We start from the raw sequence: 17,592 nt of genomic DNA, 5'->3' as shown, positions 1-17,592 counted from the left end.
TGTGGGGCTGGTCACAGGAACAACCAAAGCATGATTATAACAGTAGGACTTTGAGCTCTTACAGAAGAGGAGTGGGGCTGAAGTTTAAATTGCCATAAATGGCCTGGCACCGTGGTGCATGCCTGTAATCCCAACAGCTAGCAAGGCTGAGGCAGGAGAATCATGAGTTCAAAGCCAGCCTCAGCAACTTAGTGAGGCCCTGAGCAACTCAGCTAGACCCTATCTCTAAATAAAATATTTTAAAAAGGCTGGGGATGTGGCTCAGTGGTTATGTACCCCTGGGTTCAATCCCTGGTACAAAAGGGAAAAAAAAAAGGTCATAAATGACCGATAATTCAATCAATTATCAATGGTAGTTACATAATTAAGCACTCATAAAAACACAAAAGGACTGAGTTTGGAGGGTTTCTGGATAGCTAAGCATGAGGAAGTTTCTGGAGGATGGCATGCGCCTTCTCCAACATTTTATCCTAAGGATCTCTTCCATCTGATTGATCATGTGCATCCTTTATAACCTTTATCTTATATGGGTGAATGTGAGCAAAGTGTTTCCCTGGATTCTGTGAACTACTGTAGCAAATTAATTGAATCTCAAAAGCAAGTTGTGGGAACCACAATTTATAATCAGATACAGGTTGTGTCCTGTGCTTCTGACTGGTATCTACAATAAGGGGCAGTCTTGTGGGACTGAGCAATTATTAATTCTGTGAAAAACAAAAACGTTTAAGGAAAGAAAAATTCACTCTGGCTCAGTAGGAACTAACAGGTCAATACACAGTGTTCCTAATATATAGCTTGAATTCTGTTTTAACTAAAAATTGTGATAATTAGGTTAGGAGGTCCTAGGTAGGTGTAGGTACTAAAAGGAGCATTTTTACCTCAGTAAAAGTTCACATAAAATGTGTAAAACTTTTGAATCAAGATAGAGCAATAAGTATGTTATTTAAAATAGAAAAACAGAAGCAATATTTCAACATTTTAAAAGTAGTAGCCTCTATAAATAAATTGTATTTCAATGTGCTTGGTAAACTGTAAAGTGCTACATGGATTTACTTTGCTTTAACAACTGTACAATGAAAGTCTAAAAAAAAATACTATCTCTGAAGGAGTATTAGAGTGAGGATTTTTCTTTCCTCATAAAACTTTTACATTACCTGATTTTTTTTTTCTTTTAGTGCACAATGTATGTGATACTTTGTTTAAAAAAAATTAATCACCTTTCTCATTCCCCAGTCATCTTGGTAGCTTCTCTTGGTTGGAGCTACTCCACACCTTAATAATAGAAGATGGTGGCCACAAAGATTTAAAAACCTTCCCTGGGGTCTATCAATTCAAGGTTTCAACTTATTAAGAAAAGTGGAAATTATGTGCTGGGGTATAAGGGAACACTGAAGATGAATAGCAGGGCAAAGTGCAATTGGTCATCCTCATCAACAACTGTACAGTTTTAAAGAAATCTGAAATGGAGAACTACGCCATGTGGGCTCAAACTGCTATACACCATCACGATGGCAATAATACTGAAATGGGCACAGCATGCAAAAAAATACTACAGATTATGCCCAATGGCTATCATAAATCCAGATGATTTCTGATATTGTTACAAGGTAGAAGCACAGCAGAACAGACTGTGAAGAGTAAAACACGAAAAACAGTTTTTTAAAGTAAATTTGTGTAGGGGGGGAACAGAATAGAAGTTCAGGGGAGTAGACAAAAGAGAATGAAGGGAAGGGACGGGAATAGGAAAAGGAAAGACAGTGGAATGAATCTAACATAACTTTCCTATGTTCATATATGAATACATGACCAGTGTTACTCCACATCATGTACAACCACAAGAATGGGATTCTAGTTAGAATAAGTATTACTCCATGTATGTATAATATGTCCAAATACACTTTACTGTCATGTATAACAAAAAGAAAATTTTCAGAGCTTGTTTAAAAAAAAAAAAATTAAACACAGAAGCCCAAGGGCTTGGTTGGGGAAAATGTGCCCATTGATTTGCTTCTAGCCACAAAGAGGATATTTATAACTCATTGGACATTCCCTTTGGTACTAGGACACTAAAGGGGACCAATTAAGAAGTAACCTAGAGTTACCCAGGCATGTATTACCAGAAAGTCCATTCTGTTTCACTAGAGAGAAGTTTTAGTTTAAATAATTTGCATTTGTGCTGCCAACATAACCTAGTTTTCTAAGAGCTAAGGTTTACCAATTAAGTGCAGGGAACAACAGAGACGCAATGTGATCCCCAGCAATAACTAGACTCAGCCACTTCTATTCCTTTTCCTAGAAGAAGCTGAACATTGCAGAAGGAGGAATTTAAGAGGGCAGATTGCCAACTCAGTTGGCAATATAATCAGACTTTGAAATCGGGATCCTCCTGTCTCAGCCTCCCAAATCGCTGGGATTACAGGCTTTCACCATCGTATCCGGTTTCAAACTCCTTTTGATGTAATGATACCCTCATCTGACACCTCTCAGGTCTAGGGGAACTCAATGATACAGCAGAGACCTGCATCACAAAGCTATAATTTCAGAATGATAGGTCAAAGCTGGGAAAGAAGACCTCCTGCAAAATCTGTGAGACAGCAATGATTACTATAAAGGTGACACTATTAGGAGTTCCTTTTTTGAAAAGAATAAATTGAGCACTGAAAGTATGAAGTACATTCCAAACAAGTTACAAAATAATACTACCAGGGATAACAGACAAAAGACAATTAATAATACATTGAATCTACAATTATTTCAAAATAAAAAGTTTTAAAAAATCTTTTACCTGAAGCCAACACAGTTTCCCATGGCGACACACATTAGCTCCTTCTGCAGCCACACTCAGGACACTCTGCTTCTTGATATGGAGCATCTGGTAAGAAAAGAAGAAAAGGGACAGGCATGATGGTGTACATCGGTACACTCAGCAACTCAGGAGACTGAGGCAGGAAGATCAGAAGTCCAAAACTAACCTTAGCAACTTAGGGATACCCTGTCTCAAAATAAAAACTGAAAAAAATAAAATTAATTAAGGCTAGGAACATAGCTCAGTGGTACAGGGTCCATGGGTTCAATCCCCAGTAGAAGAAAGAAGGAGTGAGGAGGGAGAAGAAAGGGGGAAAAGGCGGAAAAGGGGAGAAGAAGAAGGGGAAGAGAAAGTAGGAGGAGAATAAGAAAAAAGAAATTCCAGTCAGTTATAGTGCATGTCTGTAATCTCAGAGACTTGAGAGGATGAGGCAGAAGGATCACAAATTCAAAGCCAGTTTCAGCAAAAGCAAGGCACTAAGTAACTCAGTGAAACCCTGTCTTCAAATAAAATATAAAATAGGGCTGGGAATGTGGCTCAATGGTCGGGTGCCTCTGGGTTCAAACCCTGGTATCCCCCCCCCCACAAAAAAAGAAAAATAAATAGAAAATGAAATTCCAGAGCACAAATACTGGCGTCATAATATCATGAATAGCACTTGTGAACTGGTCAGCAATAAACAAAGTACATTATTGTTTCCAAACTTAGAATTTTTTTGTTCATTTTTGGTACTGGGGATTGAACCCAGGGGAATTCTACCACTGAGCCACATCCCCAGCCCTTTTTATTTTTATTTTGAAGCAAGGTTTCACTAAGTTTTTCTTGGATATGTCCATACAAAAACTTGCATATGAATGTTCATAGAAGCATTATTAATAACAGCCCAAAAGTAGAAACAACTCAAATGTCCATCAAATGGCTAATGGAAAAATGTAGTATATCTATATAAGATAAGATTATTAAGTAATAAAAAGAATTGATATACTAATACATCCTACAACGTGGATGAAACATGAAAATGCTATGTTAAGTAAACAAAGCTAGTCACAAAAGATCACTTATTGCATGACTGAATTTATATTAAATGTCCTGAATAGTTAAATTCACAGAGACATAAAGTAAATTAATGGTTGCTGGGGGTGAGGTGGTATTGGGAGTGATGGCTAAAAGGTGTGGGGTTTCTTTCTGGGGTATTGAAAATGTTCCAAAATTAACTATGATGGCAGAAAGACAATTCTGAATACCCTAAAGGCCAGTGAGTTGTACATTTTCCATAGGTGAATCATATGGCATATGAATTATATCTCATTATAAGGTTTTAAGAAAAACAAAAAAAGAATCTGTTAAAACTCTTCTCTTTAAAAATACACCAATACAAAGCTATTTTTTGCATAGACCTCAAGTATATTGTAGTGTAGAGGTGGAATTTAAGGAAAGGTATTAAACTGAGGCTGTGTTTTAGCTTATAGACAAGTAATAAATTGTACCATTTATCTTGAATGTATCATTGATAAGCTGCTATATAATGATTGCCACTTCAGATAGCTGTGAAATTAGGTAATTAACTAGTTGTTATTTAGCCTTCTAATTTCTGTATAAGTCTAATTACATGAAATAGAAGTTGGGGTTTTGATTTTTTACTTTGTTTTTCTGTTTGAAGTGTCATTGTAATTACTGTATTATAAATTATGGAAAATAATTGCACATGTTATTTTGGGGTGAGTTATTTGCATCAGTATTTTATGTCTATTAATGTTTGTGCTCATCACTGCATATAAAAAACTTGGATATATCAATGTAACTTAATTTTTTATTTTCATGCTGGCATTGTAAACACTTGAGAAAGCTGTATCTTGTGGGCTTGACTTAACTTTTTTTCCTTAAAAATCTGGAATATAATCTTATAGCATTTACTGGAACAAACAGTATGAAGCAAAAAAAATGCACCAATACACACACAAGTATAAGCCTGCATCCAACAGAAAGTTTGACAGTTACTCTCCTGAAGTCCATCTGTGAACTAGACTTTAGGCTAAATAGTTTTTGCCACTTGTCAAATTAACACATGATTATTAAGAAACTGCCTAAGAGCATCCAGAGTAGTCCTTTTGAAATGTAAGTCAGATAACTTCTGACTGTTCTCTAAAACTGCCAATGACTTTCCACGTTACTCAGGTCAAATCCTTATAAAGGATTCACTAAGTTGACTCAGGTGAATACTTATAAAGTCTAGAAAGCCCAACCTGATCTGCCTCCCACCCACTTCCACTTCCTACCACTTTTCTTTATTGTGGTCCAATCACACTAACCTCCCTGCTATTCCTCCACAGAAGTCAGGAATGCTTCAGCCTCCAGATCTTTGCACATGCTAATTCCACTTTCCTTAAATTCTTCACTTAGACAGCCATGTGGCTAGCTTCCTTACTTCCTTCAGGTCCTTATTCCAATGTCATCTCTTTAGAGAAGTTTTTTCTGTCTATCCCATATAAAATAGAACCTTCTTTTCACCACTCTATTTTCTATGCCTTGCTCTTTCCTTGTAGCAATGACTACCAGCTGATACACAATTATCTGTTTACTGTCTTACATAAGAATGTAAGCTCCTTGAGGGCTAGAATTTTGTCTTGATTATCTCAGAACAATGCCCGATATATAGTAAACACCCAAAATATTTTGTTGAGTTAATAGAGAAGTATGTCAGGCATCAAAAATCTTATAATTTAAAAAAATCTTTGAAACACAAACATAATACCATTCCCAATATTGGGAATGATTGAGGATAATACTTACTGCAGCTCCAAACTTCTGCTGGAACTGATCAATGACTATGTATGTCACCTCTTCTTCCTCTACAAGAGAATCATGGCATTACATAAATTTATCTTCCTTGGCAATAGAAAAGCTTTCCCACCAATTTTGGCCGTACTTATAAACTCATGCTCTATTTTAACTCAAATGTCTGTTGTTTCATTATCACTTGTATCAGTCACTTTCACAGTAAATACTAATTAGCATCTTGTTTGTCAATTGAGAGTAGAAAAGAGTCCCACTAACTATAACCTTATCCCCCCCTCCAGTAGTAGGGATTGAACCCAGGGGTGGTATACCACTGAGTTATATTCCCAGCTCTTTTTATTTTTTATTTGAAACAGGGTCTAAATTGCTGAGAGTGGCCTTGCACTTGTGATCCTTCTGCCTTAACCTCCAGAGTAGCTGGGATTATGGGTATGTGCCACCATGCCCAGCAATAATCTTACAAATGAACTGTCTATTCATTTCCTGTGATAATCGGTAATATTTCCCTCCTCATAGATTTGTCTTTTTTTTTTTTTTTTTTGTACTGGGGATTGAACCCAGGGCACCGTACCACTGAGATACATCTCCAATCAATTTTTATTCTTAATTTTGAGACAGGGCTCTCTCTAAATTGTTAAGGGTCTTGCTAAATTGCTGAGGCTGGCCTCAAACGTGGAATCCTCCTGCCTCAGGATCCTGAGTCACTGAGGTTACAGGTTTGTGCCACCACACCTGGAAAGATTTGTCTTGAATACCTCAAGTCATGCACTTTCTATTATTTGTTTATTTTTGGTACTTGGGATTGAACCCAGGGGCACTTAACCACTAAGTCACATCCTGACCCTGAATTATTTTGAGACAGGGTCTCACTAAGTTGCTGAGGCTGGCTTTTTTTTTTTTTTTTTTTTTTTTTAATATTTTTTAGATGTTGATAGGCCTTTATTTTTTATTCATTTTGATGCTGAGAATCGAACCCAGTGCCTCACACATGATAGGCAAGCACTCTACCACTGAGCCACAACTCTAGCCCCATAAGTTTTATAGTTTTTTGTTTTGATGCTGGGGATTGAACCCAGGGCTTTGTGCATTCGAGGCAAGCACTCTGCCAAATGAGCTATATCCCCAGCCAAGGTTGGCTTTTTGAACTTATGATCCTCCTGCCTCAGCCTCCCAAGTAACTGGGATTATAGGAATGTTCCAACACATCTGGCAAATCATATACTTTTTTAAAGCATGTTTGTAAAAAAAAAAAAAAAAAGTAACCATTTAAAAGAAATGAGTCCAGGAGATGGGCCCATGCCCACTCTTTTGGAGTTCTCTAAGTACTAATAATTATTTTTAAAATTATATAATTGAAAAAATTAAATTATAGGGGGTATGTTTCAATAGAGTAATTGCCTAGCATGAGTAAGGCCCTGTGTTCAATCCCCAATACTAAAAATAATAATAATAATTTAGATGTATAATTTAACATAGAGTTCTTCTCCTCCTCCTTGTCTTTCTTTTTTGTGATGTTGGTTTGAAGACAAGGCCTCAAGTGTTCTACTATTGAGCTACATCCCCAGCCCTACCATTCCTCTTTACCTCTAAGGCACTGGAGTGGCAGAGGACACATACCTTTTTCTTTTGTATCTACACTCTCTTGGTGATCTCATCTAGTTTCAGGTTTTATTTATTTATTTATTTTTGTGGTGCTGGGGATCGAACCCAGGGCCTTGTGCTTGCAAGGCAAGCACTCTACCAACTGAGCTATCTCCCCAGACCTAGTTTCAGGTTTTATATAAATATCATCTATAGGGGCTGGGGAGATAGCTCAGTCGGTAGAGTGCTTGCAAGCATAAGGCCCTGGGTTCGATCTCCAGCACCCAAAAAAAAATAAATAAATATCATCTATATACTTACTTCTGAATCCTTTCTCATACCTTACTTCTCATCTCTCAGCTTTTATTCAAATTTAAATTGACCAAAACTGAATTCTGAATCAGTTTTCCCAAATCTTTTCCACCCATAGTCTTTCCTATCTCAATTTAATAGCAACTCCATACTTCAAGCTGCTCGGACTAAAACCCCTGAAGTTATCCTTGATTCTTCTCTTTACTTCATAACCGGTATTTATCAGTATGCACCACAGACTCTGCCTTTAGCATATATCCAGAATTCCAACACTTCTTACTCTGCTACCGCTATCAGGGTCTAAGCCACCATATCCAACTGTCTTAATTATTTCATTAGCTTCCTGAATGGTACCCATGCTTTTACCTTTGCCCCACTTTCAGTATCCATATAGCATCCAGAGTGATCTTTTTAAAACAGAACTCGGATCATGTTATTCTTTTTGTTTGTTTTTTCTTTTTTGGAGCTGGGGATTGAATCAGGGCTTCACACATGCAAGGCAAGCACTTTACATTGAGCTACATCCTCAGCCTCATATTATTCTTCTGGTCAAAACTTCCATTGGAAGAAACAAACCCACATAAAGGCAGTTATCTCATACTAGACAAAGGTACCATAAACATACTTAGAGAAAAGATAGCCTCTTCTATAAATGGTGCTGGAAAAACTGGAAGTCCATATGTAACAAAATGAAATAAGACCCCTATTCTCTCACCCTGCACAAAACTCAACTCAAAGTAGATCAAGGACCTAGGCATTAGACCAGAGACCCTATGCCTAGAAAAAAAAGTAGACCCAAATCTCCATCATGTCAGCATTGGAACGGAATTCCTCAGCAAGACTCCTAAAGTGCAAAAAGTAAAATCAAGAATCAATAAATGGGATGGTATCAAACTAAAAAGTTTCTTCACTGCAAAGGAAACAATTAAGAACATGAAGAGAGAGCCTACAGAATGGGAAAAAAAACTGTGCCACCTGCACTTCAGATAGAGCACTCATCTCTAGGATATATAAAGAACTCAAAAAATTTAACACCAAAAAAACAAATAACCCAATCAATAAATGGGCAAAGGAACTGAACAGACACTTCACAGAAGAAATATGATAGGTCAGCAAATACATGAAAAATGTTCAACATGTCTAGCAATCAGAGAAATGCCAATTAAAACTACACTGAGGGCTGGGGTTGTGGCTCAGTGGTAGAGTGCTTGCCTAGCACATTTGAGGCACTGAGTTGGATCCTCAGCACCACATGAAAACTAAATACATACATACATACATACATAAAGGTACTGTGTCCATCTACAACTAAAAATATTTAAAAAACAAAACAAAACAAAAAAACTACACTGAAGGCTGGAGTTGTGGCTTATTAGTAGAGCACTTGCCAGGCATGCATGAGGCACTGGGTTTGATCCTCGGTACCACATAAATAAATAAAATAAAGGTATTGTGTCCATCTACAACTTAAAAAAAATTAAAAGTCCAGTGAATTTTTATTTTGTTTAAGAAATTGAGAAGCAGATTCTATATCTTCTTTTAATTTTTTTTGTAGTTGTAGATGGATAGCATGCCTTAATTTGATTTTTTTATTTTTATGTGGTGCTAAGGATCAAACCCAGTGCCTCACACATGCTAGACAAGCACTGTCACTGAGCTATATCCCCAACCCTTGAGAAGCAGATTCTAAAATTCATAGGAAAATACAAAAAATCTAGAGTAACCAAAATAACTTAGAAAAAGAACAAAGAGGACTAATGGTATAAGATTTGAAGATTTATCATAAATTGACAGTAATCAAAAGAGACTGGAGCTGGGGTTGTGGCTCAGTGGTAGAGTGCTTGCCTGGCATATGCAAGGTACTGGGTTCGATTCTCAGCACCACGTATAAATAAATAAAATAAAGGTTCATTGACAACTAAAAGTATATTAAAAAAAAAAAAGAGCCTACTATAGCTGTAAAGATAAGAAAATAGGTCAATGTAACAAAAAAGAGAGCCCAGATAAAAACTGAATATATACAGAAAACTGATTTTTTGCAAGTGCAAAAGGGCAATTAAGTGGAAAAAGTATAGTCTTTTCAACAACTGGTAGTGGTACAATTGGATATCTATATATGAAAAAAAATTAAAAAGAATCTTCATCCATATCCCATGTCTTACATAAAATAATTCAAAATGAAACATAATCCTAAATATGAAACTTGAAACTAAGAAACGTCTAAATGGAAACATAGGAGATATTAATTAGAAATAAAAGTGAAGAACAAAACAAGAAAATATTTGTGACTTTGAGTTAGTCAGAAATTTCTTAGAGGGCTGGGGCTGTGGCTCAGTGGCAGAGCACTTGCCTAGCATGTGAGAGGCACTGGGTTCAATCTTTAGCACCACACACAAAAATAAATAAAATAAAGGCATGCTGTCCATCTACAACCACAAAATAAATTTTTAAAAAAGATTTCTGGGCTGGGGAGATAGCTCAGTTGGTAGAGTGCTTGCCTTGCAAGCACAAGGCTCTGGGTTCAATCCCCAGCACCGCAAAAAAATAAAATTAAATTAAAACTAAAAGATTTCTTAGGTATGACACCAAAAGTGTAATCCATAAATAAAACTAAAAAAGAGATAAATGGGACTTCATCAAAATTAAAGATATTCATTCTAAAAAAGATATTTTAAGAGAATGAAAAGACAAATGACAGAGATTTGGAGAAAATATTTGCCAAGCACTTCTCTGAGAAGAAAACTCATATCCAAAATACAGAACTCCTAAAACTGAGTAAGAAAACTATCCAATAAGAAAATGGGTAGGGCTGGAAATGTAGTTCAGTTGGTAGAGAGCTTGTCTCACAAGCATAAGGCCCTGGACTCAATCCAGGAACCACAAAAAAAAAAAAAGAAAAAGAAAAAGAAAATGGGCAAAAACTATGAAAAAAAAAAATGTTTCAGGGCTGGGGAGATAGCTCAGTCGGTAGAATGCTTGCCTTGCATGCACAAGGCCCTGGGTTCGATCCCCAGCACTGCAGGAAAAAAAAATATATATGTTTCATAGTCAGATGACAAATAAACACAAGAAAAGATCTTTAGCATTCTTAGTAATCAGGGAATTGCAAACTAAAACCACAAAGAGGTATTACTATATACCTATTAGAATGGCTAAAGTTTGTTTTGTTTTGTTTTAGTAACTTTATTTATTTATGTGGTGCTGAGGATCGAACTTAGTGCCACACACATTAGGCAAGTGCTCCACCACTGAGCCACAACCCCATACCCTTGTTCTGTTTTTAATTTAAAAAAAAGTTCTCCGATGACTTCTCACTTTAGACAGTCGAGACTGATGTCCCATCAAGGATCTATGAACTTCTTTCTCTGCTCCAGCTACATTCATCTCCTTGCTATGTCTGAGTTCCTGGCATGTCCTCTCAGGGATTTTAAGCTTGTTTTTTTATGGTTTTTGTTTTGAATGTAGTAGGGATTGACAGGGGTGCTCTACCAGCCAATCCACAAACTTCTTCTTCTTTTTTCTTTCCCCCACCTCTTTGGTATTTGGGACTAGCATATTATATATTTTATTCATTATTATTATTTATCATCTGCCTCTTGTACCAGAGCTCAATGAGGGCAATATCTCCAATACCTGGTTGTAGTATGCACTCACATATCAAATGAACAAATGAATCATGATATTTATTTTAATTCTGAGCCTAAAAGCAGTTGCTCAGCATTCCATATAGGATTTGGATTCAGGGTTATGCTAATTCTAAAGTGTTCTGAACTATAATAAAGAGAGCCTAGAACATTCAGACCACTCACCTGATGGACTGTACTTGAGGTCATTTAGCAGAGAGGTGGTTGGTGTTTCAGAGGCAGGTGAAGCAGGCTCACATACATTTAGGTCTTCATCCTTCATTTTATCTATCCTGGCTCTTTCTGTATTTAGACTATCCTTACAAAAAAAAAAAAAAAAACCCTTAGATGAATTTGTTCTTTGTTAGTGTCATATTCAGATTTTTCCTCACATTAAAGACTGTGGTTCTCCATTAAAAATAGAGGATCTTTTCATGCACTGTTTACATGGGAATAAGGATGCTGTCTAAAAATGGAAGAGATACCCACACTTTCTTTCTCATTTCTCTCTCCTAAGGCCATTTTAGGAATCAAGCAGCTAGTGGATGAGAGTTAAGTCTCTCTCTAATGTGCACATTTGGAAAATCTCATAATGAAGAAAATTATCCCATCTTACCTAACAGAAGATGCCTTTTCTCTCACTGCACCTTGCTCCACTTCATCCAGCAGTTCCACTGAAAAATAACCAAGTAGCTTCCAACAGTTTCCAATCAGAAAGCAATTAACCACCCTTAGCGCCACACACCCAGTTTGACTATGTACTACAAGTTGGAAGTGAAATGTTAGTCCATAAAGGCCTTCATTGGCCAGCAATAAATAGAGCAGAAAAGAATATCAAAAGTACTATAGATTCCCAATATTATGTCCCAAGCTTCTTGGTTACTTAGTAGAATTAGAACCTCTCAATACAGACCCCTTATCCTTTACTCTCCCAAGGCTGCCTTTGTGGTCCTTCACACTGCTTCCAGCATCTTTGTTTTTACTCATCCCAATTCTATTGCACCTTTCCTCACACTATACTTTTGAAGGATAATCATTCACAGATCTGTCACTACCACTCTCAGGCTAGCGTCATTATTGCTCAGTGACATGAAAGGCAATGAGGGTAGAGTGAAAATTCCAAAAAGAATTATAAGAGAAACAGTACAAGGATATTCTGAAACCATTTATCTTTAACCTAAAAATTGTGCAGGGAACTAGGGAAATACTGTATTTCATTGATTCTGAGAAGCACATTTTAAACAGCTCTGAAATTGAATGTGATTTACAATAATTACACATTAGCTTCTTTCTTTTTTTCTTTTTCTTTTTTTTTTTTTTTTTTTTCCAGTGCTGGAGATTGAACCCAGGGCCTTGTGTTTGCAAGGCAAGCACTCTACCAACTGAACTATATCCCCAGCCCACAGCTTCTTTCTAAAGGTGCAAAAAGTAATAGTCTTATTATTGCCATCTTAGATTCAATAAAGTAGTATTTTTTTATTTTTCATGAAAAAAAAAATCTCTCATACAGTCACTATGTTTCCAATGTCTCTTTTTTTCTGGCACTATCTATAAATAGTGAATCTAGGACAGAAAAAAGTAGAATTGACTAAATATGCCAAATAGTCTTTATTGTCCTCTTGATAACTCTTACTCAAGGTATTTTCTGGGGAAACTCCTTCATGGTTGATTGGGCCATGGGGCAAAGAAGGAGAAGACCATCCTCTGAGCTTAAAAATTATGAATAAAGGTCAAGTCCTGGGAGAGAATTTAGGAGGAGATAAATTGTATGTATATAGATTACAGAGCTGGTCAGCGGTTAGCCTTCTTTGGAGGTAGAGAGGTGATCTAGTGATTCCTTCACTTCTCTACAAACTCATACACCATCCAGTTCTGTTCCAGTCAAATTCTGCTCCACTGCAAAGGCTATTTATCCCTCTTGGTGATGCTGGGGATCAAACCTGGGCCTAAGCATACTAGGCAAGCATGCTGTCACTGAGCTACACACTCGCTCCTGCAAAGGCTGTTAAAACAAAAGTGAGAATTTCCAGGCTGGGGTTGTAACTCAGTGGTACAGTATTTGCCTGGCATGTGTGAGGCACTGGGTTCAATTCTCAGCACCACATATAAATAAATAAATTAAATAAAGGTCCATTAACAACTAAAAAAAAAAAGTAAGAATTTCACTTTTACTCAGTGGTGCATGCCTATAATCCCAGTGGCATGGGAGACTGAGGTAGGAGGATCTAGAGTTCAAAGCCAGCCTTAGCGGGCTGGGGAGATAGCTCAGCTGGTAGAGTGCTTGCCTCGCAAGCACAAGGCCCTGAGTTCGATCCGCAGTACCGCAAAAAAAAAAAAAAAAAAAAAAAAAGCCAGCCTTAGCAACTTAGCAAGGCCCTAAGCAACTTATCCAGACACTGTGTCGTTAAGTGCCCCTGGCTTCAATTCCTGATACCGCCCCCCAAAAAAAGAATTTCACTTTTATATCACCATCATCATCACCACTATAAAACAATGTTCAAGGAACAAAGCATTTATGGCAGCATATTCAGTGAGAAAAGACAGTGAGGTAGTTGTCTGAACTTATCTAACTTGAAGCAGCCCTGGATTGGCAATCATTGATTTGGTGAGATGTTTTATCTCCTCCTAAATTCTAGTATTCTCACAAAGCAAAGCACTCTTTCACACATCAGTAAACTCTTGGTTGCAGGAGTTCTTTCCTTTTCCTCACATCTGTTCCAACAGTGAGAAATGCATAGCCCTAGTAAGTCCCACAGTTCCTGTTCCTCTGCCCATACTACATTGATCTTTACTTCTCCTTGGAGGGCATCATTTGAGTTCTTGAAAGTGTATTGTACATCTCTTGCTTGCCAACTCTTTTTCTCTTATTCTATTTGACTTATTTGAGGACAGACTAAATGAGTTTCTTTTCTTTTTTTTTTTTATTATTGTAAACAAATGGGATACATGTTGTTTCTCTGTTTGTACATGGCGTAAAGGCATACCATTTGTGTAATCATAAATTTACATAGGGTAATGTTGTTTGATTCATTCTGTTATTTTTTTCCCCTTCCCCCCACCCCTCCCACCCCTCTTTTCCCTCTATACAGTCCTTCCTTCCTCCATTCTTGCCCCCCTCCCTAACCCTAACTTTAACCCTAACACTAACCCCTCCCACCCCCCATTATGTGTCATCATCCACTTATTAGCGATATCATTTGTCCATTGGTTTTTTGAGATTGGCTTATCTCACTTAGCATGATATTCTCCAGTTTCATCCATTTGCCTGCAAATGCCATAATTTTATCATTCTTTATGGCTGAGTAATATTCCATTGTATATATATACCACAGTTTCTTTATCCATTCATCAATTGAAGGACATCTAGGTTGGTTCCACAATCTGGCTATTGTGAACTAAATGAGTTTCTATAGCTACTCTGTAAAGCAACAATTAGACCTACTCTTATTAAATGGCTTTGGTTAAAAGAAATAAGAACAAACTACATCCTACAATTCCAAAATCCAAAAGGTTGCTGGATACAGTGATGCATGCCTGTAATTCCAAAGATTTGGGAGACTGAGACAGGAGCACTGCAAGTTCAAGGTCAGCCTCAGCAGCTGGGGAGACCCTATCTCAAAAAATAAAAAGTGGGCTGGGGAGATAGCTCAGTCAGTAGAGTGCTTGCCTTGCAAGCACAAGGCCCTGGGTTCAATCCCACCCAGCACTGCAAAAAAAAAAATTTAAAAATTTAAAAAAATAAAAAAGGTTGGGGATACAGCTCAGTGACAGAGGGCCCTTGGATTCATACCCAATATTGCATATAAATAAAATAAAAAATCTAAAGAGGTATGAGAATCAAAATTTTCATTTTAACTCTTGGTGGCAAAACCTGACAAGTGTATTTATAGTCCACTTCATTTCACTGAGTGTGATTATCTACCTCTCTCTCTAGAAAAATGTGTTTTATCATAGGGTGTTACCTAGGCCCTCTGAGGTATTATGTAATATGAATAATATATAGTCTGTGTTGGAATTTTTAAAAATTCAGAACAATTCTGGATTCTGACATATGGGACCTTCCAGTTTTCAGAAGAGGGATTGTGAATGGATGATGAACCTGTGGTTACTAACCAAGGCAAACCCTTCCTGTTCAGGTTCCTGACTCTGCTTGATGGCTGACTCTCTAGTTATGAGCCCAGTGGACCTCAGACTGTAAAATTAAAATGATTCTAATTCTGTAAGACTATTATATTCATACAGCATCCACTTAAACATTATAAGAAAGGTTATTTCTCAAACATCAACTCTGAGAATTTATAAATACAATATTAAAGACAATACCTCATTTTACTTCAAATATAGGAATGAGAGAGAGCAGTAGGTTTACTATTACAAATTCCAAAATACCAACATTCAGGGAACATAAAACTCTCACCATTCACAATCTCATGCCCAAAAAACATCTTCACTCCTGGAACACTCCGACCTGTCTCCACATTCTTCACTGTTATAGAAAGTAATTCATTTGATTAGTAATAAATATTATTTTCCTAAAACTGAGAGAAAATACGATACTTCTTAAAATTGCTGCTTCGTGTCATATTATATGCTCAAAAGTATCAGAGACAGTAAGCCAACGCCTAGCTCTTCTCTATGTAAGAGATTTAGGGGAAGTTTAGGTGTCATGTCCACAATATACTAGATGGAAGTACTATCTGTTTATTTCCACACCTCTCAGCAATTAAAATAAGTTTATTTATTTCTTTCTTTCTTTTTTCCTTTTTTTGGTACTAGGGATTGAACCCAGAGGGGCTTAACCAATTAGCCATATCCCCAGCACTTTTTTGTATTTTATTTAGAGACAGGGTCTTGCTGAGTTGCTTAGCACCTTGCTAAATTGCTGAGACTGACTTTGAACTGGAGATCTTCCTGCTTCCTGAGCTGTGGCCTCAAACTTTCAATCCTGCTGCCTCAGCCTCCCAACTAGCTGGGATTATAGGCATGTGACACAGTGGCCTATGGGAGACCCTGTCTATTTTTATTTATTTTTTATTTTTTTTATTTTTAAGATGTCGATAGACCTTTATTTTTATTCATTTGTTTATATGTAGTGTTGAAAATTGAACCCCGTGCCTCACACGTGCTAGGCAAGTGCTCAATCACTGAGCCACAACCCCAGTCCCAGGGAGACCCTGTCTTTAAAAAAAGGCTGGAGATGTAGTTTAGTGGTAGAGTGCCCCTGGGTTCAATTCTCAGTACTGAAATAAATAAAATAAAATATCCCTAACCTTCATCCAGTAATTTCACTTCTAGAAACTATTCCTAAAAAAAAATTATAAATCCAAGTATTAAAAAAAGTTTAACTCTTTTGCTTTAAAATATCCAATCATTAAATTGAAGTTTTAAATAACACGAGAATATGCTTCTTATAATATTAACTTAAAAACAGCAACCAGATGCAGTGATTGGCACCTGTAGTCCTAGTTACTTTGGAGGCTGAGGCAGAAGAATTGCTTGAGACCAGAAGTTCAAGGTCAGCCTGGGCAACATAATGAGACCCTTGCTTTTTAAAAATTTTTTGGGGGCTGGGGATATAGCTCAGTTGGTAGAGTGCCTGCCTCGCATGCACAAGGCCCTGGGTTTAATCCCCAGCACAAAAAAAAAAAAATTTTTTTTGGCGGGGGTACCAGGTATTATACTCAGAGGCATTCAACCACTGAGTCACATCCTCAGCCCTGTTTTATATTTTATTTGGAGACAGGATTTCACGTAGTTGCTTAGTGCCTTGCTTTTGCAGAGACTGGCTTTGAACTCTCGATATTCCTGCCTCAGCCTTCTGAGTCGCTGAGATTACAGGTGTGTGCCACTGCACCCAACAAGATTCCTGCTTAATTTTAAAAAGTATTTGTGAGGGGCTGGGGTGATAGCTTAGTGGTAGAGCACTTGCCCAGCATGTGTGAGGCATTGGGTTTGATCCTCAGAACCACATAAAAATATATAAAGGTATTGTGTCCATCTACAACTTAAAAATTTTAAAAAGTATATATGAGCTGGGTATGGTGGCACACACCAGTAATCCCAGCAGCTTGGGAGGCTGATGCAGGAGATTCAATATTTTGAGGCCAGTCTTAGCAATTTAGGGAAACTCTATCTCAAAATAATGAAAAGGACTGGGGCTGTAGCTCGGTGGTAAAGTGCCTCTGGTTTCAACCCCCTGTACCATGCCCTACCAAAAAAAGAGTATATATGATATACACAATCTATTATATCAACTGCATAAAATCTGTAATCATCTGGGGAATGATATTGGTCAAATTATATTGTTATATCATGTGTATGTATGAATATGTAACAACAAATCCTATCATAATGTCGATGAACCTTTATTTTACTTATTTATATGTGATGCTGAGAATTGAACCCAGTGCCTCACACTTGTTAGGCAAGCATTCTACCACTGAGCTACAACCTCAGCCCCAAATCCTATCAATA

The 17,592-nt window shown here is 37.2% G+C and overlaps 1 protein-coding gene across 1 annotated transcript in view; it reads right to left on the bottom strand.

Moving 5' to 3' along the window:
* Exd1 (exonuclease 3'-5' domain containing 1) overlaps positions 1–17,592 on the bottom strand; it is a 42,393-nt gene that overhangs the window by 12,681 nt on the left and 12,120 nt on the right. Inside the window, exons 3-7 of the mRNA XM_047540978.1 lie at positions 15,536–15,604; positions 11,735–11,792; positions 11,305–11,432; positions 5,597–5,655; positions 2,786–2,872 (exon numbers count right to left, since the gene is read on the bottom strand). Coding sequence (XP_047396934.1) covers positions 2,786–2,872; positions 5,597–5,655; positions 11,305–11,432; positions 11,735–11,792; positions 15,536–15,604 — 401 coding nt within the window. The remainder of the gene's footprint in view (positions 1–2,785; positions 2,873–5,596; positions 5,656–11,304; positions 11,433–11,734; positions 11,793–15,535; positions 15,605–17,592) is intronic.

Source organism: Sciurus carolinensis, chromosome 2, assembly GCF_902686445.1.
Source record: "Sciurus carolinensis chromosome 2, mSciCar1.2, whole genome shotgun sequence".
Lineage (NCBI taxonomy): Eukaryota > Metazoa > Chordata > Mammalia > Rodentia > Sciuridae > Sciurus > Sciurus carolinensis.
The sequence above is the reverse complement of the archived record's forward strand: the minus strand, read 5'-3'. Positions and strand labels throughout refer to the sequence as shown.